This window comes from Mustela nivalis (genome assembly GCF_964662115.1).
Source record: "Mustela nivalis genome assembly, chromosome: 9".
In the NCBI taxonomy this organism is placed as follows: domain Eukaryota; kingdom Metazoa; phylum Chordata; class Mammalia; order Carnivora; family Mustelidae; genus Mustela; species Mustela nivalis.
Window position 1 is genome coordinate 113,067,422 of NC_139028.1, and position 25,399 is coordinate 113,092,820.

The 25,399-nt window shown below is 53.0% G+C and overlaps 3 protein-coding genes across 3 annotated transcripts; 2 read left to right on the forward strand and 1 right to left on the reverse strand.

Moving 5' to 3' along the window:
* The first annotated feature begins 4 nt into the window (after window positions 1–4).
* Window positions 5–4,097, forward strand: ZFPL1 (zinc finger protein like 1). Its single transcript, XM_082748428.1, has 8 exons — window positions 5–179; window positions 542–651; window positions 943–1,054; window positions 2,217–2,410; window positions 2,527–2,599; window positions 2,673–2,819; window positions 3,024–3,147; window positions 3,650–4,097. Exons 2-8 carry the CDS (start codon window positions 550–552, stop codon window positions 3,834–3,836), a joined length of 939 nt encoding a protein of 312 aa, XP_082604554.1. The 5' UTR covers window positions 5–179; window positions 542–549; the 3' UTR covers window positions 3,837–4,097.
* A 33-nt stretch (window positions 4,098–4,130) lies between these two features.
* TMEM262 (transmembrane protein 262) lies at window positions 4,131–4,845 on the reverse strand. The gene is made up of 3 exons (XM_082748432.1): window positions 4,534–4,845; window positions 4,329–4,428; window positions 4,131–4,222 (listed from the first exon to the last, which is right to left on the reverse strand). Exons 1-3 carry the CDS (start codon window positions 4,705–4,707, stop codon window positions 4,146–4,148), a joined length of 351 nt encoding a protein of 116 aa, XP_082604558.1. The 5' UTR covers window positions 4,708–4,845; the 3' UTR covers window positions 4,131–4,145.
* A 3,402-nt stretch (window positions 4,846–8,247) lies between these two features.
* Window positions 8,248–25,384, forward strand: VPS51 (VPS51 subunit of GARP complex). The gene is made up of 10 exons (XM_082748414.1): window positions 8,248–8,591; window positions 9,073–9,202; window positions 21,426–21,572; window positions 21,700–21,919; window positions 22,021–22,738; window positions 23,126–23,341; window positions 23,528–23,746; window positions 24,101–24,222; window positions 24,315–24,402; window positions 24,997–25,384. Exons 1-10 carry the CDS (start codon window positions 8,367–8,369, stop codon window positions 25,255–25,257), a joined length of 2,346 nt encoding a protein of 781 aa, XP_082604540.1. The 5' UTR covers window positions 8,248–8,366; the 3' UTR covers window positions 25,258–25,384.
* Window positions 25,385–25,399: the final 15 nt, after the last annotated feature.

Below are 25,399 nucleotides of genomic sequence, written 5' to 3' on the forward strand. Positions count from 1 at the left end.
CAGCGACACGCGGGCGTCATCAGCACGCGCCGCACCCGGAAGAGACGTGGCAGCGGAGGGATAATCGGAGTGGCCCGAGGCAGAGAGCGCAGAGCGGGAGGTCGGCTGAGCGCGGTGTCTCTCCTTCCGCGCCTCGGGCCAGCGCTCGCGCCCGTCGGCACCGGTGCGGCGGTCAATCGGTAAACACGGGGCGGGGGCGGGGTGTGGGGGGGGAGAAACCTGTGTTGAATGTGGGGGCGGAGCTTGGAGGGGGTGGTGCTCAGGCCGAGCCCCTGGGGGCGGGGCCGGTGGTATCGGAGGCTCGCCGGTGGAGGGACCTGGTCGGGGGCGGGAGCGAGGAGGAATGAGGAGGGGTCACCGCAGGCGGGATTCGTTCGGGGGGCGTGGCCCTGAATGTAGAGGGGCAGTAGGCAGGAATTGGGGGTTGGGGCGATTATGAGAGATGTTTAGGGGAGTTAAGAGTGGAAACGATCTGGGCTTGTGAGTTCGTCGTGGCGGACATCGGAACCTGGCTCTTTGTCAACTCAGACCCCTTTCTCAGGGTCGAATATGGGACTTTGCAAGTGCCCCAAGAGGAAGGTCACCAATCTGTTTTGCTTCGAACACCGGGTCAACGTCTGCGAGCACTGCCTGGTAGCCAATCACGCCAAGGTGGGGCCTTCAGGGGAGGGGCTGAGCAGGGCAGTGGGTGGGCCGGCCGGATTGGTTTCCTCCAACTCCCCTGAAGGGCCAGGGGTTGGCATGAAGCTCCAGGAGGGCAGGAACTTTGTATCTTTTGTGCTCGGCTCTATCTCCAGCCCATAAGACAGACTCTGGCACAGTGTGTGCTCAATAAATGTTTACTGATGGAACAAACGAAAGGATGATTCTCCTCTGTGATGAGACAAGCAGCTGGGCCTTGAGGAGATGGGCCCCCGTTGTGACCTCTCTCTCCCACTCCAGTGCATCGTCCAGTCCTATCTGCAGTGGCTCCAAGATAGTGACTACAATCCGAATTGCCGCCTGTGCAACATACCTCTCGCCAACCGGGAGACGACCCGCCTTGTCTGTTATGGTGAGGCCTGCCCAGCTTGGTGACCAGTTTCTGGGTCCTCTCTAAGCAGCAGGGCAATGAGATCTTCCCAAGCTTGGGAGGCTGGAGCCCCAAATTCTAGTCCTATGTTATTTACCTGCTGTGTGAGCTCATGCAAGTCATTTTCCCTTCCTAGGCCTCCGTGTTTTTCCCTAAAAATTAAAGCTCTTAATTTATTTCTTTCCCATTTTGAGGCTTGAGTGAGAGCCAGTCCAACTTGTTGGTATCATTTTGGCTGTAAGCAGTAGCTGGCTGGACCAGCAGGGAGCTGAAGGCAGGAGGCTTTTGGACATTTGGGATCTGCTATTCATTTCAATTAAACAGGAAGGGAGTTTCTCACAGTACATTCAGCCAAAAGAAGTTGGCACTCACATGTTCCATGACCTTGACTTGACGCTGGTGTAAGAAGCTTAACTCCACTTTTTGAAGGAGCTAGTGCAAAAGAGCTCCATATGTGTGTTTCTCAGTGTGATGAGTGTGTGGGCATACGCACATGAATTTAATGTTATGACTTTACGTGTGGTAGTGTCTTCGTACCTGCGGATGAATGAATGGGGAAATGCATGTGCACGTATGAACAAAAGTATGTTGGGAGGTTGCAGGAGAATGTGTGGGTGACAGTGCTAGTTTTCAGCAAACGTGAATGTATAGGTGTGTACGTGTGGGAATCAGTATGCCCCCAAGTATAGATGCAGGGGATGGTATTTGTGTTTGATTGTAGGTGTACAGGCACGTGTGCGTATGTGCTCGTGGGCATACGTGTGCCTCTGTGTGTCTAGAAACTTTTTCTGAAACTGTTCTTGATTAGCTGTTAGCCCAAGGAGCTTGTGATGAGTGTGTGTTCAGAGAGGACTCACTTTAAGGGTCGCTGACGTCTTCACACCCTAGTGGGCTTCTCCCTTCTATTGCGCTGGAGATCTTGCTAGCATCTGGTTGACTGGGTCAAGTAATGGTGGCCAAGAAGGCCACATGCTTAGGGAACACTGTTGAAACGGACCTGAGCGAGGACAGGAAGGAGAAAGCTGTGGGCTTATGTGCGTGGGTGTGCATACGTCTGTGTAGCAGGCTAGGGGCTGTTGCTGGGCTAGATGTCCTAAGTGTCTTCTTCTTCATGCCTCTCTTCCCCTGTTTCATGGGCCCTAAGACCTCTTCCACTGGGCCTGCCTCAATGAACGTGCTGCCCAGCTACCCCGAAACACAGCGCCTGCTGGCTACCAGTGTCCCACCTGCAGTGGGCCCATCTTCCCCTCAAACAACCTGGCTGGCCCCGTGGCTTCCGCACTGAGAGAGAAGCTGGCCACGGTCAACTGGGCCCGGGCAGGACTGGGCCTTCCTCTGGTGAGAACCTGTCTGTCTATCTGTCTGACTGAGCATCTGCCCTGGGTCCCACCTGGGACAGATGGGTGGGGAGGGACAGCCCCAGTCCTGCTGGTGACACAGGTTCCTTCCTGCAGATTGATGAGGTGGTGAGCCCGGAACCCGAGCCCCTCAACACCTCTGACTTCTCTGACTGGTCTAGCTTTAATGGTAAGTGGCGGTCCGCACTGCCTTTGGGGGCCCTAGCCCCCCTGCTCTGCTGACCGCTCCCTTCTTGCCACAGCCAGTGGTACTGCTGAACAGGAGGAGATAACCAGCGCTTCCGCTGCCCCATCGTTCTACAGCCAAGTCCCCCGGCCCCCCGCTTCCCCGAGCCGGCCCGAGCAGCACACAGTGATTCACATGGGCAATCCTGAGCCCTTGACTCACGGTGAGCCAGAGAATTGTACGGTCTAGGGGAGGATAGGAAGGGAATGGGCCACCCCGGGGGGCCCCCCTCCTCTCTCTGACAAAGGCATTCCTTCCCCACAATTCTGAGGTGCTCTGGTGGGCTGAGAGGGCAAGGACTTCCTGCCCACCCTGCTGCAGGCCAGTTTCACTGAGCCTGTGGATACCGGTGGCTCTGCTCCTGCAGCTTCAGCCCCGAGGAAGGTGTATGACACGCGGGATGATGACCGTTCACCAGGCCTCCACGGGGATTGTGATGACGACAAGTACCGTCGCCGGCCTGCCCTCGGCTGGCTGGCCCAGCTGCTCAGGTACGCAGGGGCAGGGGGGCGCAGCTGCCAGAAAGGGGGAGGGGAGGAAATGAGAGCCAGAGGCCCCAGGCGTGATCATTGTGTGATAGAGAAGATGGGCTTCAGTTTGGGTAACCACAGTACCTGGTGTCTGGCTACTCAGGCCCCCGCTCAGCCCTGGGAGTCTTGAGTCTGGTTCGCCATAGGGCTCTTTCCTCGCCTGCTAGGTATCTGAGGCTTGAGGTGGGGCTCTTTGAGGCCTGTTCCTGCTCTGACAACCCCTGAGCCTAGCGACTCTGATGTGCCCGACACGTTCTGGTTTGCAGAACGGTGGTTGCTTCCGCCGGTTGGAGCTGCACTGTCTGCTGTGTAACAAGCAGGCGTGGGGATTAGCTTGCACACTGAAGCAGCAAGCCTTGGGGACAGTGGCACCGGGGCCAGAAGGCAGGCATCATGTCTGGGGTTCCTCTCTGGGCCGAGGGGCCCCTGACCTGACTTCCCCCTCGTCCCCCCTCCCCCCCAGGAGCCGGGCTGGGTCTCGTAAGCGGCCGCTGACCCTGCTGCAGCGGGCAGGGCTGCTGCTGCTCCTGGGGCTGTTGGGCTTTCTGGCCCTCCTCGCGCTCATGTCTCGCCTGGGCCGAGCCGCAGCTGACAGCGATCCCAACCTGGACCCCCTCATGAACCCTCACATCCGTGTGGGTCCCTCCTGAGCCCTCGCTGGGAGCCGGGCCAGCCTAGGACATGGGGGCCTGAGGTAGGGCGGTCTAGGGACTTTCCTTCTGCTCCTCTTTTTCAAGCCTGAGACACTAAGATCCCAGGCCCAGTCCAGTCCATGAGAGGGGCTGCTGGCTGGGCCTGGGGCCCCCGCAGGGCAAACGTTTGTCTTGACCTGCTTACCCTGAGTCTCCAGCCCCCCCGCCCTCCCCACAAAGGAGATGACAGGTGGAAATAAATGACAGACTTTATTAAAACACCGAAGCCGCCTTTTCCTTCCCCCTTCTCAGCCCAGTCCTCAGGCCTCAGTGGTTCTCCTGCCGGTACTGGATGGCCAGAAACTCAAGGGACAGGCGGTTGAAGAACATGACTCCGTTTAGGACTGGGCAGACAAGAGAGCCCCTATCAGCATTCCCTGCCCGCTCTCTGCCATATCTGGGGATCCAGAGTTCCCCCTCCCCTTCAGCACGACCCCCTCCCCCACTCACTCAGGATGGTCAGGGCAAAGCACCGAAGAAACTTGTCATCTGTCATCTCCGCGTAGAGTGATCCCATGGCAGCCCAGCAGATGCTGATCACCTGGGAGAACTGTAGGCCCCGTCCAGTGGGGGAGTGGCCCCTGAGACAACAGCGGGGCTTCCATCAGCCCCTGGGCCTCCCCCGACCAGCCCTTGAGCCCTGGCCCCAGGCTACCATCAGGACCACCGTGTATTGAAAGCTCATGCGGTCGTAGCGGTGGGTGACGTAGAAGTTGTGCACGTCGCTGGCAAGGACGCCGAGGTGTATAAAGAAGATCATCAGGGCAGCGGCGGTGAGCACCATGCCTTGCGGGAAGAAGAGCACAGCTAGCCGGTCCACCCACCGCATCGTGGCGGCTGCATAGACGCGAGGCTGACAGCGGAACCTGAGCAAGCCGGCCCTGTTCGGGAGCAGCAGCTGACCCTTCCGGGTCCCGAGTGCGTGGTCTGGAATTGTGGTGGGATGCTAGAACCACGAGGACATAGGAGAGGGACAAGATTCTAGAATACAGGCTGATTCCAGCCAGTATGGGAGTGGTTCACGGGTGGCTGGGGGAGCTCCGGGTTATGGCAGGTCAGACGGAGGGCTGACGGTACACACCAGCAGGAGCGTCGAGGAAGGAATGGCGTGCCTCACCATCCTGCCTGCACGCACGCTTCGTGTGCTCATGCCTATCTGCTTACCGAGTCCCTCGATGGTTCCGCACAGGGGGCACCTTGGGCACATGTCTACAGAGCTGGGGCTCAGAATGTGGAAGGGCACGTCCTAGGTACGTGCAAGTCTAGACTAGGCCCTGGATGTGTAGCTGGAGGGGACCCCCAGGTGAGGGGAGGCCTGGGCCGAAAGGCTCCCAAGTTTTTGCTCCATTCCCGAATGGGGAGGAACAAGGCGAAGGGAAGAGACAAGAGCTTGCCCACAGCTGTCCTGGGGCCTTCGCCATTCTCTCTCTTGGCATGGCCCAGAGAGCACCTGGCTTTCCCGTCCTGCCTCAAAGGTCCGGGGACCTGATGCCGACCAGCTTAACCATCTGCCACCTTCCAGCACTCAGCACTTTCACAGCCATCAGCCCCGTCCTTGCCAAGAGTCCCAGGTGAGGCAGGTGGCATAAATCCTATTTTGCGCCCAAATCCGAGGTACAGAGAGGGAGTGTCAGCCCGGGCGCTCCTGGCCAATGAGTGAGGGACGCACTGAGGACTGAAATGAAGGTCCAGTTCTACCCGAGGCTGTGACTGACTGGGTAGGGACCCTTCCAAGCAACAAGAAAACATCCTCCATACATGGAAGAGAGGAAAACTCTTGAACTCACAAGTATCATCCAGAAAAATGGGCAGAAATGGTGTGGAGGGACATGAAAGTCCCAGGGACTAGAGTAGAAGAAGGGTGCTTGAATTCTGCCCCACCCGCGGCCTCCTTCCTCTCTGCCAGCCACAGAAGTTAGATTCTCCGTCAAGACCCAAAATGCCCTGCCATCTCCATGCTTGCATCCCAGTGTCATTAATCACCACAGTCCCTCAGACCCCACATTCTGACGTAGGGGTGACTCACCCAATGCTCAGCCGTTGGCCCACTGTTGAAATCACTGCACCTCTAGTCTCATGTGACTACAAGTAAACTTTCATACGTTAGGGCTTCTGGTTCAATGCCATTTAAAAGTTTAAGTAGCATATGACTATGTTCTTGTAATTACAAGATTTGGGTAACACACAAGCATACAGAGGAGAAGGCAATGACCTCCCTCCCACCACTCCTACCTACCTAACAGAGGTAATCCCCTCAACAGTTTGGTGAGTGGGCATCTTTTGGGTCCCTCTTTTTTTTTTTTTTTTTTTTAAGATTTTGATAGGGACACAAGCAGGGGAATGGGAGAGGGAGAACTAGGCTTCCTGCTGAGCAGGGAGCCTGATGTGGGGCTTGATCCCAGGACCCTGGGATCATGACCTGAGTCAAAGGCAGACACTTAACCAACTGAGCCACCCAGTTGCCCCTCAAGTTATTTTTTCTACCGGTTATAAATGTTTTGTATCTCTCCTGGACAATACCTACTTGTAATATCAGCATCTGAACATGTAATGGTAAATAGCAACATCAAATGTTCGTTCCTATGAGTAACTAAACAAGGCCCTAGGAATGGCACCAGCTAGACATGCTATACTCTTGTTCTTATTCATTTATTTGACAGATCACAAGTAGGCAGAGAGGCAGGCAGAGAGAGAGGGGGAAGCAGGCTCCCCGCTGAGCAGAGATCCTGGGGCTCGATCCCAGGACCCTGAGATCATGACCTGAGCCTAAGTCAGAGGCTTAACCCCCTGAGCCACCCAGGTGCCCTCTGACACCGTATTTTTTAAACCGCCTCTGATCATCCTTTGGAACATGAACATTTCTGAACACAGATTGCAGGGGTCAGCAAACTTTTCTTGTAACGGACCGGATAGTAAATCATTTAGGTTTTGGCTCCCATAAGGTTGGTCGGTCTCACTCTTTTCTAAGATTTTACTTATTTATTTGACAGAGACACAGCTTGAGAGGGAACACAAGCAGGGGAAGTGGGAGGGGGCGAAGCAGGCTTCCTGCTGAGCAGGGAGCCTAATGAGGGGCTCCATCCCAGGACCCTGACCTTCTGCCTAACAACTGAGCTACCCAGGAGCCCCCATAAAGTCTCTCTCACAACAACTCAACACTTCTTTTGTAATGCAAAACCAGGCATAGAAAATATGTAAACAAGGAGGCCTGATTGTGTTCAAATAAAATTATAGACACTGCCATAACTCATATACTTTCACATGATTTTCGTATTTTATGAAAATTGTCTTAAACTGAGATAGACATATTACATTATTTTTAAGTGTACAATGTAATGATTTGATATTTGTATATATTTTAAAAGGATCACAAATCTGGTTAACATCTGTCACCCTACAAGTTACAACTGTTTTTCTCCTGTTGAGAACTTTAAAGATCTACTCTGATTATAAGAATGTTACAAAATTTTCACCTCATGAAATGTCATTTATATATATTTTTCTAACCATTAAAAACAAACAAAAAAAGCAACACACTAGTCCTAGCTCACAGGCCAAATGAAAACAGGTGGTGGGATGTGTTTGGCCTGTGGGACCCCTGCCAAAGAATGATTAAACAAGGTGGATACCATTCCAACACCCCCCCCGCCCCCACCCCAGTCCCCGCCCCCGCCCCCGCCGCCAGCCAATCACAAGAAATGTTCCAAGGACCACCTCGATAAAGTCGCTTTCTCTATTAAAACTCATCCTTTCTCAATCTGAACTTCATTGCTGTCCGACTGAGCGTTGCATCTTGGTGGACACCTGCATTCTGATGAAATTGGATGCCTGAGAATGATCCTCGACATCTCTACCAGCCCCTCACTTGTATGGCCCACCAGTCCCTGGCATCTCAAGAAATGGGCTTCTTAGCATATATTTTGCGCTTGGGGACTTCAAAAAAAAAAAAAAAAAAAAGCAGCAGCGGCAGCAGCATTAGCAGCTAGAGGCACCGCACGCCCTGTACGGGCATCTAACCCTCTCAGCCTTCTCGCAGACTCCTGTGAAGTCGCCCCCCACTCCGGATTAGCAATGGGGGAAACTGAGCCTCCCCCCAGGTAACGAGCCAATGCCAGGATGTCAGGCACACGCTCTCTGGCTCCACGGTCGGCGCTGCGTCCGCGGCATCCAGGGACGTATTCCGGGGGCCTTTGCGTGCGGGGCTGCGGGACTGGGAGCCACGACTCGCTTTCCTTCTGGGAGGGAAGCACCCGACAAGTTCCAGTCACTCCTTCCGCTCGAGAGGCTCGTGGGAACCTAGGGCTCTCCCGGAACCTCTTCGCTCGCGGAGGAAAGGGACGGGGGAACGCTAGTCTCGAAGGACCCAGGGTTGCAGGGGGACGTTTCAGCTAAAGGACTGCCTCGTTGCAACAAGAACTTTATGGCTCCCGGAAGTGCTTCCTCCCGGTCCTTTTCCCAGCCTCACGCCTGTGGGCTGCAGTTGGAGCGATGGCGGCGGCAGCCGCTGGGCCCGGCACGGGGTCTGGACCTGGGGACTCTCCGGAGGGGCCCGAGGCAGAGGCCCCGGAGCGTCGGCGGAAGGCGCACGGGATGCTGAAGCTTTACTACGGTCTCTCGGAGGGGGAGACGGCGGGGCGCCCCCCAGGGTCGGACCCCCTGGACCCGACGGATCTCAACGGGGCGCACTTCGACCCGGAAGTGTACCTGGACAAGGTGTGTTTTTGTGTGTTGGGGGAACCAAACCTCTGATACATTGCACCCCCAGGTCATGACTTCGACTTTGTTGCGGGAGTGAGGGAAGCAGGGGCTCTTAAAAACAAGACGACCCTCGGGGAGGAAGCGGGGGCAGAGCTGGAGTGTAAGGGGGGCATGGGCAGGCTTGCCCTGGCCTACGGAGGTGTGGAGTGTGAGGTGTCCGAGGCTGGTGTTCTGGTAGGCCGGCGGCAGGGGGCGTGGCCCGGGCGCTAATGGGCTCTGGACTGGGCCCTGGCTGGGTCTGAGCATTTCAAAGGCTGACAAACCCCAAACAGGGTCGAATCCAGTAACGACCTATGCCACCGATAGGCCCCATGTCTAGGATTCCTGACAGGGGTCGGATGAGGGTTTTCTTGCACCGAAAAACCGACCAGGTAGGGGTTAGCCGAGGGCCATGGGGGTCACCGGACCTGAGCACTAACACCCCGATTTCCTCCAGCTGCGTAGAGAGTGCCCCCTGGCCCAGCTGATGGACAGTGAGACAGACATGGTGCGGCAGATCCGGGCTCTGGACAGCGACATGCAGACCCTGGTCTATGAGAACTACAACAAGTTCATCTCCGCCACAGGTGATTCCCGCTGGGACACACAGTCCCCCTGCTTACCTGTTGTCCTGTGTTGGGGAAACCAGCAGGGGATTCAGGGGGAGGAGACCCAGACTGTAGGTTTTCCCTGACATTAATCCCATGTCACCTCTCTCTCAGAGCTTTGGTGGTCGAATGACTAGCGAGGTCATAGCTGCTCTCAGAGGGTTGCTCTAAGGATCGAAGGGGGGAAAAACCAAAATGAAATTTTAGACTGACGTGGGTTACCTGAACCACTTGGAGTCCCTGACACCAAGGATGTTTCGGGATGAGTTTGTTTCTCTTACTCGTGGTAGCTTTCTTCTCTTGTCCAGGTCTGTCTTGTGGCTGGGCTTGTCTCTCTTTCTCTCCCTTCCTCTATCCTTTGCCCCCTTTTATTATTTTTAAAAATTTTATTTTTTTGACACACAGAGATCACAAGCAGAGCAGGGAGGCAGGCGGGGTGGGGGGGCAGGCTCCCTGCTGAGCAGAGCGCCCAATGCGGGACTCGATCCCAGGACCCTGAGATCATGACCTGAGCTGAAGGCAGAGGCTTAACCCACTGAGCCACCCAGGCGCCCCCTTTTTCCCCTTTTAAATCGAGCAAAGAAACAGAAAACTTAGGACATTAAGGGACACAAAGATCATGTAAAGGTGGTCCCCCCCCTTCCTGCCCCGTTTATTCTCAGTCTAGGGACAGTGCTAGACAATGTTCAGCTATCAGTCACAGTAACTACTCTTCTTATGTTGGTGAAATGCACTACTTAGACTTTCATGATAATTTTGGACCCCTGTGTACTTAGTCCTAGAAGCGGGTCTTCAGGGTCTGTCTGTGGTTTCTGAGAATGTTGGGTGAACCTTTGTGAGGTTCATTCTGACATTCTGACATCTCTTACCCTACTACTGTCACAATGCTGGGTGTGGTCATTGTTCTTTTGTCTGATGTGAAGCAGGTTCAATGAGTAGGCATCCTTTATTTGCTAATAGCATCCACCTAAAAAGAATTTCTAGGGGGCCCTGGGCATCTCAGCTGGCTAACAATCCAGCTCTTGATTTTGGTTCAGGCTGTGATCTCAGGGTCACAAGATGGAGATTGAGCCTGGTTGTTGGGGCTCCAAGCTCTGTGGGTGGTCTGCTTCTCTCTCCCACTCTTCCTCTTCCTCTGACCCTCCCCCACCATGGTCTCTCTAAAATAAATAAATCGTTTTTAAGAAAAGAAATCATCGTAATCTCTGAGCTACGAAATTTCCCACCAGAATTTTGCAAGCATTGCATTTTCCCTGTGTTAGAATTTGTATAGTTTTGACATTGAGCTCTTAATGAGGATGGCTTGTTATTTTATCTTTTTCCTAAGAAAGGGAGAAAATTATAAAGTGAGTGTTGGAATCAGGGGTTCTAAATCTATAAATACTTTAAAGTCTTACATCCATTCAAGAAGTATTCATTGAATGCCTCTCCCCCCCCTCTTTTTTTTTTTTGCCAAGAGCTGTTCTGCATATTGAGGGTATAGTAATGAACCAGCTAGGTCGAGGTCCTTCCTGCAGCCCGTATCCTTGTTGGGGAGACAGTCAATAAATGAATGCACCAAGGCAGTAGTAAGTGCTAGAGGAAGAAAATAGAGTAGGGAGAAAAGAGTGATGTATGTGTGGGTCTGTCTTCAGCTAGAGTAAGTGTAAGACCCCTTGGAGGTCGTGACATTTGAGCAGGGCTTTCAGGAGAGCGAACCAGCCCTGGTTGGGGAGGAAGCAGCAGGGGCAGAGGCTCTGAAGAAAGGTCATGTCAGGCGAATTCAGGGTATGGCAGGAAGTTAAGGGGGAGCGAGGGAGGAGGAGAGGGGTGGCTGGTAGTAGAGGCTTTTGTAGAAGACCAGATTTTGTAGGGACATGAAAGTGTTTATGAGGATCCCGCTCTCTATTTGTAATGAGTTGAAATGAGGAGAATGGGGTAACCTAACTTTTATTTCAAAAGGACCCGTCTGTCCACTCTGTGGGGAAGGGACTAGAGGGAGGCACAGGTGGCCGAGCCCCCCATTAGGTGGCTGTTGCAGCAGTTCAGGCGAGATGCTGGTGGGATGGACCAAGATGGCAGCAGGGGAAAGTGGAAGGATCTGAAATTGGTTTTGAATTGCTTACTTGAAGGGTGTGGAGTTCAGAGAAGGCTGGAACTCGAGGTACGGGGGAGTAGGAGGGGCTCTCTGATGGAGAAAGTGTGCAGAGAGAAGAAGTCTAAGGACTGAGCCCTGGGGCATCCTGACCTTCAGAAGTATTGAAGAGAAGGAGGATCTCATTTGCAGAGGTTTGAGGACAGTCAGGGGCCTGGGTATCTGAGCAGCCACAGGACGGAAGCATTCCAAAAAATAGAACTGATCCGCTTGGCTGAAACATTAGCATTTGGAGTGCTGATGGATGGTGCAGAGAGAGGGGAATGGCAGGGGCAGAGTCTTCGGGAAAGGGGGAGGAGATAGAGCAGTGCATGGGCAGGGGGTTGGCCTTCACCAAGGGTCAGGAGCGCCTCTGCTGGAGCAGGGAGAGCTGCGTGTGGGCAGGGCCGGTCAGGCGGGCAGCTGTTGGAGAGCGTAAGTACATAGTAAGGAAGTTTGCCTTTATCCGTACTAAGCACTAAGCTAAGCAAGGAGTTCAGACACGAGAGTGATACGGCAGATTTCTGTTCTGAAAAGATCCCTCCAGCTGCTCTGGGAGGAGTGGGTTGGAGAGGTGGCTGGAGGGAGGCCTTTTCGCTTGTCCAAGCTAGAGATCTGGGGAGCTTACATCAGGTTGGTAGCGGTGGAGATGGACGGTGATGGACAAACAGAAATATCTGCGGCAGTATCGATGGGCCATGGTGTTGAGGAGCTTTGGGCATAAAGAATGACCCCGAGGTTTCAGCTTGATGGTCGGATGGTGGGTGTGGTGCTCAAGAAACCGCGAGAAAATCAGGTTGGGAAGAGGGTCATGATGAGCTAGAGTTTTGGTTTAGTTTGGTTTGATTATTACCTCTAAAGGGGAGCCAGGCGTGAAATGAACCTGGGAGATCCTATGGGGCGAAGCATGTCAGATAATCACAGCATCTGCTGTCAGACTGTCAGAAGAAACCTTTTTTTTTTTTTTTAAGATTTTTATTTATTTGACAGAGGGAGAGAGAGAGAGAGATCACAAGTAGGCAGAGAGGCAGACAGAGGGAGAGGGGGAAGCAGGTTCCCTGCTGAGCAGAGAACCCGATGTGGGGCTCGATCCCAGGACCCTGGGATCATGACCTGAGCCGAAGGCAGAGGCTTTAACCCACTGAGCCACCCAGGCGCCCATGTCAGAAGGAATCTTGGTGGATCTAGTCTACCCCGTCTTTTCTTTCCTTGCAGTACTGCTAAGGAGTGGCCTTCTGACTAAGGGGAGTCTTTATTGAGGGGGTGGGTTCTCATAACGTTGAGGCTAAGGGAGGTAGGTTTCGAGGTGTTGGGAGCGATACAGAAGAAGCTGACAAGAAGGTAGATGGGTCTGTCCGCCCGGAGCTCAGAGGAGGGATCTGGGCTGGCAGTTGATAAACCTGCGAGTCCAGTGGGAAGAGGAGGAGATTTTCAAGGGAAAATGTGGGTGGGATTGCCCGAGGACTCGATAGAGCCTGAGAAGAGCAGAGAGCCCAGGACAGAGCTTTGAGGAATGCCTGTTTGATGGCCCTGGAGAGGAGGCCCAGCCTGCAGTGGAGACAGAAGTGGCCATAGAGGGAAGGTGGTGTCTGCATGAAGCTATGCCCCTTTGATCGCCTCATTCTTTTGTTGACTTACTTGCTAAATATTTGATCGCTTGTGTGCCAGGCACTGTTCTAGGCACAGGGATGTAGCTGCAAACAAGACAGTTTCTCAGCCATCACAGAGGATACGTTCTAGAGAAAGAGACAATGATAAATAGAGATCCTCTCGCTCAGCAAGAGCTCTGGAAATGAAATAGGGTAATGGGGGGGGTCGGGAGTGGTTTAGAAAGGGGGGCAGAGAAGGGGTTTTGTGAGGAGGTGATGATGAAGGTGAATGATGCAGAGCTGACTGGGGGAGGGTCTGGAGGCAGAGCTGCTCAGGCTGAGAAAAGAAGCCGTGCAAAGGTCCTGGGAATGCTCTGACCAGAACAAGAGCCACCGGAGGAAGGGAGCAGGACCGATCGCACAGGATATACGTGAGGGCTGGCAAGCTTTTTCTGAGTAAAGTACACGTTTTAGGCTTTGTGGGCCCTCTGGTTTCTGTACTTGTTTCTGCTGTCCTAGCCCGAGAGCCGCTGCGGGCTGTAGGTGGGGAAATGGACAAGGCTGGATTCCGGCGAAGCGCATTTACGTGAACAGCTGTGACATCCAAGATGACATCAGCAAAAATAGTGGAGCAAGTGCATTGGGAAATCTCTCTTCCATAAAAGCAACTAAAAAACCTGGCCCAAATGCTCAGAATCAACTTTTTTTCGGAACTCTAGAAATTAATCAAAGGTTTGCAACTGGGCGCCTGGGTGGCTCAGTGGGTTAAGCCGCTGCCTTCGGCTCAGGTCATGATCTCAGGGTCCTGGGATTGAAGCCCGCATCGTGCTCTCTGCTCAGCAGGGAGCCTGCTTCCCTCTCTCTCTCTGCCTGCCTCTCCATCTACTTGTGATTTCTCTCTGTCAAGTATATAAATAAAATCTTTAAAAAAAAAAAAAAAGGTTTGCAACCATCTGAGGAGCCTATGTTTAAGAAGAGCAGCTAGATCTTAGTAAAAGTGGTGAATCTGGTGGTTTTTTTTTCCCCCTTGAAGATTTACTTATTTGAGAGAGAGAGAGAGAGAGCATGAGGAGGAAGGGGAGAGAGAGAGAGAGAGAGAATCTTAGCTTGGCACTGAGCCCAACTTGGGACTTGATCTCTGAATGTTGAGACTGTGACCTGAGCTGAAACCAAGAGTCTGACACGTAACCAACTGAGCCACCCGGGCGTCCCTTCTGTGGTGGTTTAACTTACCCTCACAATTTCCTCAGTAGTAACCTCGGAAAACAGCGCATTACTTCTCATGTGGAAGGACCAGAACAGGGCTGGAGCTCTTTCAAAGCCTCAGGCTGAAGGAATTGTCTGTGTAAGCTGTCTGGTGGTTCCCTGAAAGATTCCACGCCACAGATTTCTCTTTATTTGACCTGACCTTGAAGTTAACACTAAAAGCCTCTCATGGGGGAAGGGGCAGGAGCGGGGTTTGTCAAAAACAATTCTGGGCAGTTTTTGTGTCTCCTTGAAGTGAAGTGATGGATAACACTGGCGGCAAACAATAGACAGACTCAAAAGCTAAGAAGGAAAAGCCGAGAATGAGACATCCATAGTGAAAGCTGAAGGTCACGTTCATCAGGTGGTACACTTGCTTTTAAGAAAGACCTCGGACTGCTCTTAGTTCTCTCCTCTGGCTCACCTTCGGGCTCTGCCCAAGCAGCGAGGGCTAAGGCAGAGTTGTAAACTGCCTGGTTGAGTGTCTAAGGTATGCCCAACACACACGCACACACACATACACACACAGCCCCTCGGCAAAAACTAAAGAGATTCATTCGTTCCAGGTATTTAAAGAAATCCCTGTCCAATAACTAACCGACCACTAAGCTGACCAAGTACGGATTTCAGTGGCTGTACACAACAAAGGACACAGACCGTGCAGAATTGGTTCAGAGACTAGTAGAGGTTCAGTAACTCAGAAAAATAACAAATGGTAGCATTAAACAGCAACAACAACATGCCCTGGGCAGGAGAGAGAAGCTGATTTCTAGATTGACCATGTTATATTGTTAAAATGTCTGTTGTTTGACAAAACTTTTTGAGACTGGCAAATGAATACACAGGAAGGAAAAAAAAAAATCATTAAAAACTGTCTCTTGAGAAGCCCAGGCATTGAATTTACTACAGAAAGATTGAAATCTGCTATTTTAAGCAATATTTATGTGTAGAGAGTGTGCACATGTGAAGGGAGGAGTGGAGGAAGAGGGAGAGAGAGACTGTCAAGCACTCTCTGCAGCCCGGCGTGGAGCCAGTTGCAGGGCTTGATCCTGTGACCCCAAGACCATGACCTGAGCTGAAATCAAGCCCGTTGAACGGGCTGAGCCACCTACTTGCCCCGGGGTAATGGAGTCTTTTATGACTGAGCCCTGAACCCGTAAGATCTGACACTAACTCCAGGCAAATAGTGTCACAATTAAGTTAAATTGTAGGACACCCAGTTGGTGTTGCTGTCAGATGTGAAGTCGTGTTGGGGTTCTGCGAGTGGAGGGGACCCCCAGGAGTGTCTTTCCTCTGTACAAACACTAACAAAAGCACAAGTAACAAAGGAAAGAAATTGGCAAATTGGACTTTATCAGAATTAAAGTTTTGTGGGGGTGCCTGGGTGGCTCAGTCCGTTGAGCATCTGGCTCTTGGTTTTGGCTCCAGTCATGATCTCATGGTCATGAGATCGAGTCCCGTGTCAGGCTCCGTGCTTAGTGTGAAGTCTGCTTGAGATTCTTTCTCTCCCTCTGCGGCCCCCCCTGCTTGGACACACTCTCAAAAACAATAAATAAGGGGCGCCTGGGTAGCTCAGCGGGTTGAAGCCTCTGCCTTCGGCCCAGGTCATGATCCCAGGGCCCTGGGATCGAGCCCCGCATCGGGCTCTCTGCTCAGTGCAGAGCCTGCTTCTCTCTCTCTCTCTCTCTCTCTCTGCCTGCCTCTCTGCCTACTTGTGTTCTCTGTCAAATAAATACATAAAATATTTAAAAAAAAAACAATAAATAAAATCTTCAAAAAAAAAGAATTATGTTTTAAAGGTCACTTTTTTTTTTTTTAAGATTTTTAACTTATTTGACAGAGGGAAAGCGATCACAAGTAGGCAGAGAGGCAGGCAGAGGGGGTGCGGGGAAGCAGGCTCCCTGCTGAGCAGAAAGCCCGATGCAGGGCTCGATCCCAGGACCCTGGGATCATGACCTGAGCTGAAGTCAGAGGCTTTAACCTACTAAGCCACCTAGGAGCCCCCCTAAAGGTCACTATTGAGAAAGTAAAGGACAGTCACAGAATGGGAGAAGGTATTTGTAAGTCATGCATCTAATAAGGGTCTCATATCCAGAATATATAAATACACAAATGACCAAAGAGCTCGCATCATTTGTTATTGGGAAAATGCAAATCAGAACCAGAGTGAGGGGCGCCTGGATGGCTCAGTCGGCTGAATGTCTGCCTTTGGCTCAGGTCATGATCCCAGGGTTCTGGGCTTGAGTCCTGCATCGGGCTCCTCGCTAAGTGGGAAGCCTGCTTCACTCTCTGACAAATAAATAACATTTTTTTTTTTTAAGATTTTTATTTATTTGACAGAGAGATCACAAGTAGGCAGAGAGAGAAAGGGGAAGCAGGCTCCCTGCCGAGCCGAGAGCCCGACATGGGACTCGGTCCCAGGACCCCAAGATCATGACCTGAGCCAAAGGCAGAGGCTTAACCCACTGAGCCACCCAGTTGCCCCAAATAAAATCTTAAAAAACCAAAAACAGTGAGATACCACTGCACACCACTGGGATTTCCAGAAAATGGAATATGACAGATGTTGGTGAAGATGTGAAGGGTTTGGTACTCTCATATTACTGGCAGGAAGACAGAATGGTGCACCTGGAAATACTTTGGCTGTTCCTCAAAGAGCTAAGCACAGAGTTAGCATACACCCCAGAAATTCCGCTCTTGGGAACATGCTGAAGAGAACTGAAAACACGTTCACGCAAAAGCACGTACGTGAATGCACTCATAGCAGCATTATTCATAGTAGCCCATAGGAGCAATCCAGATGGCCACCAGTTGGTGGATGGGGAGACAGATGTGGATCCACACAATAGAACATACCTCGGCCGTAATAAACCACGACATACGGATTCACGCTGTAATGTAAAGAACGTTGCAGATGTGCCTAATGAAAGAAGCCAGGTGCAAAAGGCCACATTTTGTATAATTCCATTTGAGTTAAATGTACAGAACAGACAAATGCATAGAAATAGAAAACAGATGAGTGGTTGGCAGGGCCTGAGGCAAGGGAGAAATAAGGAGTGACTGCCAAAGGTTACAGGGCTTCTCTTTGGGGTGATAAGTGTTCTGGAACGAGATGATGATATCAGTTATATGATTTTTTTCTTTTTTTTGGAAGTTTTAGCTTAGTGTTTTTTTTTTTAAATTTATATCCAGTTAATTACCATAGAATGTATTGTTTGTTTTGGGATATAGGTCTGTGCTTCCTTGGTCTTCTATAAGACTTAGTGTTTATTACAACAGTTAAACAATCTTGTGACTATACTAAAAATATTAAAAAGCACTGAATTTTTTAAAAAAGATTTTGAGAGAGAGAGAGCATGTGAGTGGGGGCAGAGGGGCAGAGGAAGAAGGAGCCCGACATGAGGCTCGATCCCAGGACCCTGGGATCATGACCTGAGTGGAAGACAGATGCTCAACTGACTGAGCCACCCAGGGTGCCCCCAAAACCACTGAATTTTATGGTATCCCGATCATATCCCAGTTAAAAACCAAAATGCTAAACAGGGATCAAGTCAGGTTTGTCCTCCAGGCTGCACTTTGCCAACCTCTGGCCTCGACATTTAGGTTTTGTAATAATTGCATTTATCTGTTTCAAAACTGAAAAGGTCTCAAAGGTTGTACCGAGAAAAGCCTCTTCCCATTCCTTTCCCCAGGCAGTGACAGAGCAACCTTTAACAGTGAACGTTATTGAAGACGCGCAGACATAGAGAAAAGTGCACAGGTCACAGGAGGACAGCTGCGGGAGTTTCCTGAATGGAACCCACCCGCAGTCAGCACCCAGGCTGGCAGGGCCCCTGCAGCCTCCTACCAGCCACCACCCACTCCTCTCCCAAGCTAGGATCTGGGTGTCCAAACATTTGCCCTGGTGCAAGCTGCTTTTCTTAACAGGCTGCAAATAGTTCAAGGATGTGCAGTGTAGTCTTTATTACTCAGTGGTGTGGGATTTTGTGTTGTTGTTTTTTCACATGGTAACAACTTTTGTTTCCATTTCAATGGCTCTGTGCCTGTGCATTCAGCAACAGTGACACCAGCAGTAGGTTTTCTTTTACTCTGTTTCAGTGACAACTTAGTGTTTGGATTCTTTTTTTTTTTTTCCCCTTTGGAAGTCAGACTCAAGGACCCAAATACCTACTCCAAAAAGGAATCTGCTCTTTTGATGGTATCATTTGACAGACCTGGAAGGAGGTTATGTCAACAAGTTACACTGTTTATAAGCAAAACAGAATTTGGGGGAGGATGAAATGCCTCTTGGGCTTCCAGGCTTCTCCATGACCATTAGCCCATGATCCTTCTGGTGCCTCAGCTTCCCTCTTTTGCCTTTGCTCTCCTTTTATTCAGGTTTTTTAAAAAAATATTATTTACTTTTTTATTTGACAGAGAGAGAGAGAGAAATCACAAGTAGGCAGAGAGGCAGGCAGAGAGAGAGAGAGAGAGAGGAGAAAGCAGGCTCCCTCCTGAACAGAGAGCCCGATGCGGGGCTCAATCCCAGGACCCTGAGGTCACGACCTGAGCCGAAGGCAGAGGTTTAACCCACTGAGCCACCCAGGCGCCCCCTTTTCTTCAGTTTTTAACTGTGCAGCACTGTGTGTGCTGTGTTCTTTAATTCACTGTCAGTGGCTTGGCAGTGCAATCATCCTTTTCTAACAAAATACAAACACCTCCAGAGTAGGGCCCCAACGAGTAGTATAGTCATTTCATTTATGTGAGTTTACTTTTTAGCAACTTTCCTCTCTATAGAATCATCTCTAAGAATAAGGATGAGTGGGTCTTGTGCCATAGACCGCGTTGCTAACATGAACAGCTCGTTTTGCTGATTCATGGCTTTCTTGTATAAATTTTTAGAACCTCTCAGTTGCTCCATAGATTTTCGCTCTGTGGGTTCTTTCTTATCTTCCCTGTTTTTTTTTCCTGCAACTTCTGTGTCTGTTCCCTTTGATTTCCCTAGTCATTGTCATTGATGTTTCTTTCCTTACCTTGCTTCTCTTGCTGTCTCCCCAAGTTGGTTTGCTGCCCCAGGCCTGCTCAGAGAATATTCCCATGGTCCAGGAGCCACACACAAACCAGGTATGGGTGGGAAGACTCACGGATGACTGCAGGTAGATGTTGCCGGGCTCCTTTCCATAAACATTCATCAGTTTGCACGACCACCGGCAGCTAAGAGCATAGCTCTTCGTAAATACCGTGGTCGATACCCTGGTCGTTTTTCATCTTTGACAATCCCATAGGTGAAAAGTGAAAATCTCTGTAGTTGCCATTTTTCTGTGAGGGAGGTGGAACATCTTTTGCCTGTTTAAGAGCTGTTGGATATCCTTGTCTCTGAACTGCCTGTTCATGTCTTTTTCCTATTTTTCTATAGGGCTGTTCTTTTTCATATTGATTTAGAAGAATTCTTTATATACTAAGGAAAAATAGCCCTCTATGAAATGACCTGCAGCTCTTCTTAAATTTTATTTATTATTTTTAAGGGGCGCCTGGGTGGCTCAGTGGTTAAGCCGCTGCCTTCGGCTCGGGTCATGATCTCAGGGTCCTGGGATGGAGCCCCGCATCGGGCTCTCTGCTCAGCAGGGAGCCTGCTTCCTCCTCTCTCTCTGCCTGCCTCTCTGCCTGCTTGTGATCTCTCTCTGTCAAATAAATAAATAAATAAATCTTTATTATTTTTAAAAAGATTTTATTTATTTGACAGCGAGAGAGCATGAGAGAGAGCGAGCGGATCATGACCTGAGCTGAAGGCAGACATTCACTGACTGAACCACCCAGGTGCCCCTTTTTAAAAAATTTCATCTTTGGGGCACCTGGGTGGCTCAGTCATTAAGCATCTGCTTTTGGCTCAGGTCATGATCCCAGAGTCCGGGGATAGAGCCCCGCATCTGGCTCCCTACTCGGCAGGGAGTCTGCTGCTCCCTCTCCCTGTCTCTCAAATAAATAGATAAAATATTTTTTAAAAATTTCGTCTTGATTTAGCTCATGGTGGTTTTTGCAGATCAAACAATTGTATTAATCTGCTCTTTGATGACTTCTGAGTTTGAGGTGTTGTAGAGTGACCTTTCCATCCCTAATATTATTTAAAATTCTCCCTGATTTTCTTCACATACTTTTGTGATTACATTTTAAAATCACACTTAAACTTGGATTCATCTGTTCTGTGTGTGATTGTGTGTGTCAGGTGTGAGGTCTGAATCCAGCTATACTTTTGTTTCAAATGGCTCTCCATTTGTCCCAACACTATTTGTAGAATAATTCATCTTTTGCCCACTGATTTGGAATGGTACCCTTATCCCAATAATACATTTCTTTTTTTATGGATTTTTATTTTATTTTATTTTATTTTAAGGTTTATTTATTTATTAGAGAGAGCAGAGGATGTGAGAGAGAATAGGATTGGGGGGAGGGGCAGAGGGAGAAGCAGACTTCCTGCTGAGCAGGGAGCCTGATGCGGGGGCTTGATCTCAGGACCCTGGAACCATGACCTGAGCAGAAGGCAGACGCTTAACTGACTGAGCCACCCAGCATCCCCATATAGATGGATGTTGTCCACAAGGAGGTGACAGTGATCAGCAATGTAGAGGTGTGGCACCGAGGACAATAGGGATGGCAGCAAGAAGGGTGTAGTTTGATGGCATGGTCTTCCAAGAAGATGGGGTGTCTTAAAGGGAGGAAGAGTAGAAACTATCTAGACGTGTCAAGGGGCCAGGCTCTGAGGCACTGGGTATGAAAAGAACTGTCTCCTTAGGCAGGTTTCCCTTAAGACAAAAGGGAAAGGACCCTTCAGAGAGGGTTGGCTGTGTTCTAGAAGGTGAAGTGAAAGGGCTTGGGCGTTCTGGGAAGGACATGAAGGTGTCTCCTCCGTGCCAGGCAGTGGGTTGGACACAGAGGATGCCCCTCAGCAGGAGCAGACAGCTTCCTGCCACGTGCTCTGTGCTCTCCTTTGGCATCTTGTGTGCAGGGACTGTGGGTCCGTAAGCCTCTCCACACTGCACCAGGGCACATCAGGGGTGCTCCCTTCCATTTACTGTGACCAAGCACCATGTCAGACCCTTTTGCACTGAATCATCAATGTGACCCTTGAGCTGGCTCAGGAGCATCTGGGAAAGAGGCGCGCAGGCACACAGGTGCATGAGTGTGTGTTTGGGGGGAGCATTTGGATCCTGCCTCAAGCTGAGCACTGCCCTTGTGCCAAGTATCCCCCTTGCCCTCTCCCGCTCCCTTGCCCGCCCAGACACCATCCGGAAGATGAAGAACGACTTCCGGAAGATGGAGGACGAGATGGACCGGCTGGCCACCAACATGGCGGTGATCACGGACTTCAGCGCGCGCATCAGCGCCACCCTGCAGGACCGCCACGAGCGCATCACCAAGCTAGCAGGTGGGCTGGGCCCCGGAGCCGGAGCGGGATCCCGAGCCGGAGCCTGAGCAAGAGCGGGAGCCGGAGCCGGAGCCAGAGCGGGTCGCCCGGAGCTCTGGGGCTCACACCACCTGTCCCCGTCCCCCAGGCGTCCACGCGCTGCTGCGGAAGCTGCAGTTCCTCTTCGAGCTGCCCTCGCGCCTCACCAAGTGCGTGGAGCTGGGCGCCTACGGGCAGGCGGTGCGCTACCAGGGCCGCGCGCGGGCCGTGCTGCAGCAGTACCAGCACCTGCCCTCGTTCCGCGCCATCCAGGACGACTGCCAGGTCATCACGGCTCGTCTGGCTCAGCAGCTGCGGCAGCGCTTCAGGTGTGGCCCCCGGGGCGCTGACCCACCCCGCCGAGCGTCTACCCCACACCCCACCCCGACCTGTGTCAGCCTGTCCTTCACCGCCACCTCACACCTCGCAGGGAGGGCGGCTCTGGCGCCCCGGAGCAGGCAGAGTGCGTGGAGCTGCTGCTGGCCCTGGGCGAGCCCGCCGAGGAGCTGTGTGACGAGTTCCTGGCGCATGCCCGCGGGCGGCTGGAGGCCGAGCTGCAGAGCCTGGAGGCAGAGCTGGGGCCCTCCCCTCCCGCTCCCGACGTCTTAGAATTCACCGATCTCGGAGGAAGTGGCTTCGTGGGTGGCCTCTGCCAGGTGGCCTCGGCCTACCAGGAGCTGTTTGCGGCCCAGGGCCCGGCGGGTGCCGAGAAGCTGGCGGCCTTCGCCCGGGAGCTGGGTGGCCGCTACTTCGCGCTGGTGGAGCGGCGGCTGGCACAGGAGCAGGGCAGTGGCGACAACTCGCTGCTGGTGCGGGCGCTGGACCGCTTCCATCGGCGCCTGCGCGCGCCTGGGGCCTTGCTGGCCGCTGCAGGGCTGGCGGAGGCCGCCACGGAGATCGTGGAGCGGGTGGCCAGGGAGCGCCTGGGCCACCACCTGCAGGGCCTGCGCGCCGCCTTCCTGGGTTGCCTGACCGACGTGCGGCAGGCTTTGGCTGCACCTCGCCTGGCTGGAAAGGAAGGCCCCGGCCTGGCCGAGTTGCTGGCCAACGTGGCCAGCTCCATCCTGAGCCACATCAAGGCCTCCCTGGCAGCTGTGCACCTCTTCACGGCCAAGGAGGTGTCCTTCTCCAACAAGCCCTACTTCCGGGTATGGCCTGCCTTTGGGCATATCCCCCCCCCACCCCCATTCTGGGCATTCTTTTATTCATCCTAGAGTTTGGCAGTTTGCAGGGCACCAGTCCTTGCCCAGGAGCTCTGGATGTGGTTTCAGACAGTCAGGAGGAAGGCTGGCACAGCCTGGAGGGGAGGGGAAGGCTGGAGGGCATCCGCAAGCAGGGTCCCCAGCACTGGCTTTGTCCCTTTGCAGCCCCCCCACCCCCCACCAAGCAGGGGAGCTGCTCTTGGGTCCTGGAATGCAGGAGGAAGCTGTCCCTTGGAGAGGGGCCAGGGCATTTAGAGTCCCAGACAAGGGTCGCTAGCAGCCCCTGCCTGGGAGAGGGAACCTGCTATGTATCCGGGGCCCTCCTTCTCACAGGGCGAGTTCTGCAGCCAGGGTGTTCGCGAGGGCCTCATCGTGGGCTTCATCCGCTCCATGTGCCAGACAGCGCAGAGCTTCTGTGACAGCCCTGGGGAGAAGGGGGGTGCCACACCGCCAGCTCTGCTCCTGCTGCTCTCCCGTCTCTGCCTGGACTATGAGACAGCCACCATCTCCTACATCCTCACCCTCACTGATGAACAGTTTCTCGTGCAGGTGAACCACTAGCTCGCAGCAGGTTCAGGGATGGTGGTCCCCCACGGGCAGGGCTGTCGTGGTCAGACTCAGGCCAGCTGCCTAGGCCCTGCCCCGGCCCAGCCTGTGCCCTGCTCCTGCCTGGCAGGGGCCCCTGAGCTGCCCCCAGCACTCACTGTCTCTCTGTCCTCTGCACCCCTGGCTCAGGACCAGTCTCCGGTGACGCCCGTGAGCACGCTGTGTGCGGAGGCGAGAGAGACGGCACGGAGGCTACTGACCCACTATGTGAAGGTGCAGGGCCTGGTCATCTCGCAGATGCTGCGCAAGAGCGTGGAGACCCGGGACTGGCTCAGCACCCTGGAGCCCCGGAACGTGCGCGCCGTCATGAAGCGGGTGGTAGAGGACACCACGGCGATTGACGTGCAGGTGCTTACCCCCAGGCTGGCCGGGGACTCCTGATGCAGGCTGTGGGTGTGGGGGTAGCAGCCTTCGGAAGATCAAGACATCAGTGCCTGCGTGTGTGGCCTTGTTCCTCCTCAGTCCTGGCTCCGGGTATCTTTGCCCCCCTTCATCCAGGGAATCAGGGCGGGCAGGGCTAGCACGGAAGATGGAGCCTCAGCACCAAGTCTTGTGTCCCACCTTTGCCCCACTCCCCTGGTTCTCTAAACAATGACCAGGTACCAACTAGATACCAGGTCCCCACTACCCTGTGATTCATTTAGGGTGTCCTGGAGGCTCCGTTTGCTCTGGCCTCCTTGCAATGCGTCCTTTCACCACCAGGTGGGGCTTCTGTATGAAGAGGGTGTCCGCAAGGCCCAGAGCAGCGACTCCAGCAAAAGGACCTTCTCTGTGTACAGCAGCTCTCGGCAGCAGGGCCGCTATGCACCTAGCTACACGCCCAGGTCTGGCTGGCCAGGGTAACCCCAGGGGGAATGGACAGAGGAGGATGGGGGTGCAGGGTGGGCTCTGATTGCTTGTCTTCCCCACCATCCAGCGCCCCAATGGACACTAATCTCTTGAGCAACATCCAGAAGCTGTTTTCTGAGCGTATTGACGTGTTCAGCCCTGTGGAGTTCAACAAGGTCTGAGTCCGCAGTGACCCCACCTTCCAGGGCCCCTTGGGAAGGTTGGCTGAAGCAGTCCCATACTGAGTCAGGGAACCTCGGACTCTGTCCCTACCCAGGCTCCATCTCTGGGCTGTTTCTAGGAGTGAACGGTCATTCAGAGCCCCACTGTCACCATATCCCTTGGCCCTCTGCCCTGACTTTGGTATGCTCCCAGCCTGGGTCTGGATGTGCATTAGAATGCTTCTTTGACTCTTGTTCTTTTTGTTAAAGTAGTCCCGGTCCTCCCCAGGAATTCCTGTCCACACCTTCGTCTCCGAAAACCAGCCCACATTCTGGCACTTGGGTGTTAACTCAGCAAGCCTCTCGGCTCCCCATGTTAGTGCTGACTCCCTCCTCTGCTTCTGATCTTTGGGCCATCCCTGTCTGTTCTCCAGAAGATGGTGCCAACATTGTATCTGTCCCTCCCTCTTAGGGGGTCCTGGGACTTTTACACCCTGGCCTCTTGCTGTCTCTCTGGCCCCTGCCCAGAACGCGGGTGCCCTCAGGGACCCAGTGCCCCTTCCCAACGCGGGCTGTCCCAGGGCTGCATTCCTGTATCCTTGCCCGCAGGTATCCGTGCTAACCGGCATCATCAAGATCAGCCTGAAGACGCTGCTCGAATGCGTGCGGCTGCGCACTTTTGGGCGCTTCGGCCTGCAGCAGGTGCAGGTGGACTGTCACTTCCTGCAGCTCTACCTGTGGCGTTTCGTGGCCGATGAGGAGCTTGTGCACCTGCTGCTGGATGAAGTGGTGGCCTCGGCCGCCCTGCGCTGCCCGGACCCAGTGCCCATGGAACCCAGTGTTGTCGAGGTCATCTGTGAGCGGGGCTAGGCGGGGCCGCTGCCATGCGCGGGCTTGCGCTGTCGCCCCAGCCTCCCCATCCCCGGGTCTCCAGTGCGTCCGCGGCCCGCTCCCCTCCTGGCCTCCAGACCCCTCAATAAAGACGTGTTGTCTCCTCCTCTCTCTGGCTTGC

What these genes read in the sequence shown, in the direction of transcription:
- ZFPL1 (XM_082748428.1), top strand. Translation starts at nt 550, where the DNA reads ATGGGACTTTGCAAGTGCCCCAAGAGGAAGGTCACCAATCTGTTTTGC. An exon ending in TCCTGAGCCCTTGACTCACG is followed by an intron (nt 2,820 to 3,023) that starts GTGAGCCAGAGA and finishes CTGCTCCTGCAG; the next exon opens with CTTCAGCCCCGAGGAAGGTG. An exon ending in TGGCTGGCCCAGCTGCTCAG is followed by an intron (nt 3,148 to 3,649) that starts GTACGCAGGGGC and finishes CCTCCCCCCCAG; the next exon opens with GAGCCGGGCTGGGTCTCGTA.
- TMEM262 (XM_082748432.1), bottom strand. Translation starts at nt 4,707, where the DNA reads ATGCGGTGGGTGGACCGGCTAGCTGTGCTCTTCTTCCCGCAAGGCATG. An exon ending in AATACACGGTGGTCCTGATG is followed by an intron (nt 4,429 to 4,533) that starts GTAGCCTGGGGC and finishes CGGGGCCTACAG; the next exon opens with TTCTCCCAGGTGATCAGCAT. An exon ending in CTTTGCCCTGACCATCCTGA is followed by an intron (nt 4,223 to 4,328) that starts GTGAGTGGGGGA and finishes TTGTCTGCCCAG; the next exon opens with TCCTAAACGGAGTCATGTTC.
- VPS51 (XM_082748414.1), top strand. Translation starts at nt 8,367, where the DNA reads ATGGCGGCGGCAGCCGCTGGGCCCGGCACGGGGTCTGGACCTGGGGAC. An exon ending in CCAACAAGCCCTACTTCCGG is followed by an intron (nt 22,739 to 23,125) that starts GTATGGCCTGCC and finishes TCCTTCTCACAG; the next exon opens with GGCGAGTTCTGCAGCCAGGG. An exon ending in ATGAACAGTTTCTCGTGCAG is followed by an intron (nt 23,342 to 23,527) that starts GTGAACCACTAG and finishes CCCCTGGCTCAG; the next exon opens with GACCAGTCTCCGGTGACGCC.